This window comes from Onychomys torridus, chromosome 19 (assembly GCF_903995425.1).
Source record: "Onychomys torridus chromosome 19, mOncTor1.1, whole genome shotgun sequence".
Lineage (NCBI taxonomy): Eukaryota > Metazoa > Chordata > Mammalia > Rodentia > Cricetidae > Onychomys > Onychomys torridus.
Genome location: NC_050461.1, coordinates 1,586,307 through 1,587,464, shown reverse-complemented (window position 1 = coordinate 1,587,464; position 1,158 = coordinate 1,586,307). Strand labels below are relative to the sequence as shown.

General features: G+C 44.2%; 1 protein-coding gene across 1 annotated transcript; it reads left to right on the top strand.

Annotated features, from left to right (window-relative positions):
* Window positions 1-460: 460 nt before the first annotated feature.
* LOC118570657 (proline-rich nuclear receptor coactivator 2-like) lies at window positions 461-946 on the top strand. The gene has a single exon (XM_036169317.1). It carries the CDS (start codon window positions 513-515, stop codon window positions 930-932), a length of 420 nt encoding a protein of 139 aa, XP_036025210.1. The 5' UTR covers window positions 461-512; the 3' UTR covers window positions 933-946.
* The last annotated feature ends 212 nt before the right edge of the window (window positions 947-1,158 follow it).

The window sequence follows — 1,158 nt, the reverse complement described above, 5'->3', positions numbered from 1 at the left end:
ATCAGGGCTCTTGGTCCAGTCAGAGTTGACAGATTCTGTGTCTCATGAAGCCTCTCTTAGTCCAATGGGAGCTGGCAGATTCTGTGCCTTAGAAAGGCACTCTTGGGGAGTCGACAGCCCTCTTCCATGCTCACAGCAGCCTCTATTTTGTCCGTAAAGGCAGGAGAAGGTTGGTCGGAGATGGAACTGTGGTGTGTGGGCATTGCTTGATCCGTGCATCGTTTCTCCCTGGGAAGGGAGGGAGGTTTGGGGATCAAGAGGGAGTCTCCGCCGCCCGAACTCGAAGTCATTAGGACTTCTCTCAAACTTGTGTGCTGAGGAGACTCGATGTTGGCCTCAGCGCCTAGGCTGAAATCAGCAGATTGCCTCATGAAAACTTATGTATTGAGACAAAGGAAAGGATCTAGCAGAAAGCAACCTTTCTTACCCTGGACTTGGCAGCAAGGAAGAGGACAAGGAGTGGAGATCCTACAATCTGAAAAGCAGACTGAAAGGTGACAAAGAAGCTGAAGATGGGAGGTGGAGAGGGGTATAACATTCCAGCCCCTCAATCTAGAAATGTTAGTAAGAACCAACAACAGCACAACAGACAGAAGACCAAGGATCAGAACTCCCAGATGAAGATCGTCCATAAGAAAAAAGAAAGAGGACATGGGTTCACTCCATTGGCAGCTGCATGGCAGGCCATGCAGAATGGGGGAAAGAACAAGAGCCTTTCTAACAACCCAAATTGGAATGCTAGCTTATCAAGTCTGAGCTTGCTTTTTAAGTCTCAAGTTAACCAGAACTATGCCGGAGCCAAATTTAGTGAACCACCATCACCAAGTGTTCTCCCCAAGCCACCAAGCCACTGGGTTCCTGTTTCATTGAACCCTTCAGATAAGGAAATAATGACATTTCAACTTAAAACCCTACTTAAAGTACAGGTTTAAAATCCTAAGTACTAATTTTAAAACCTGTGATGTTCATACATAGCCATCAGTTGATTTGACTGTAGGACATTTTTATGAAAGTGCTAGTTTACAAGTATAAGCAGACATTTGATTTATAACCTGTGTGCACTATATTGTAATAGTGTAGGGATAGTTTAGCTAATTCTTTTTGGTAGTTTTGTTAACTAAATTCAAGCTTAGATTTCGGGAACAGTAATCAGCTTTA

What these genes read in the sequence shown, in the direction of transcription:
- LOC118570657 (XM_036169317.1), top strand. Translation starts at nt 513, where the DNA reads ATGGGAGGTGGAGAGGGGTATAACATTCCAGCCCCTCAATCTAGAAAT.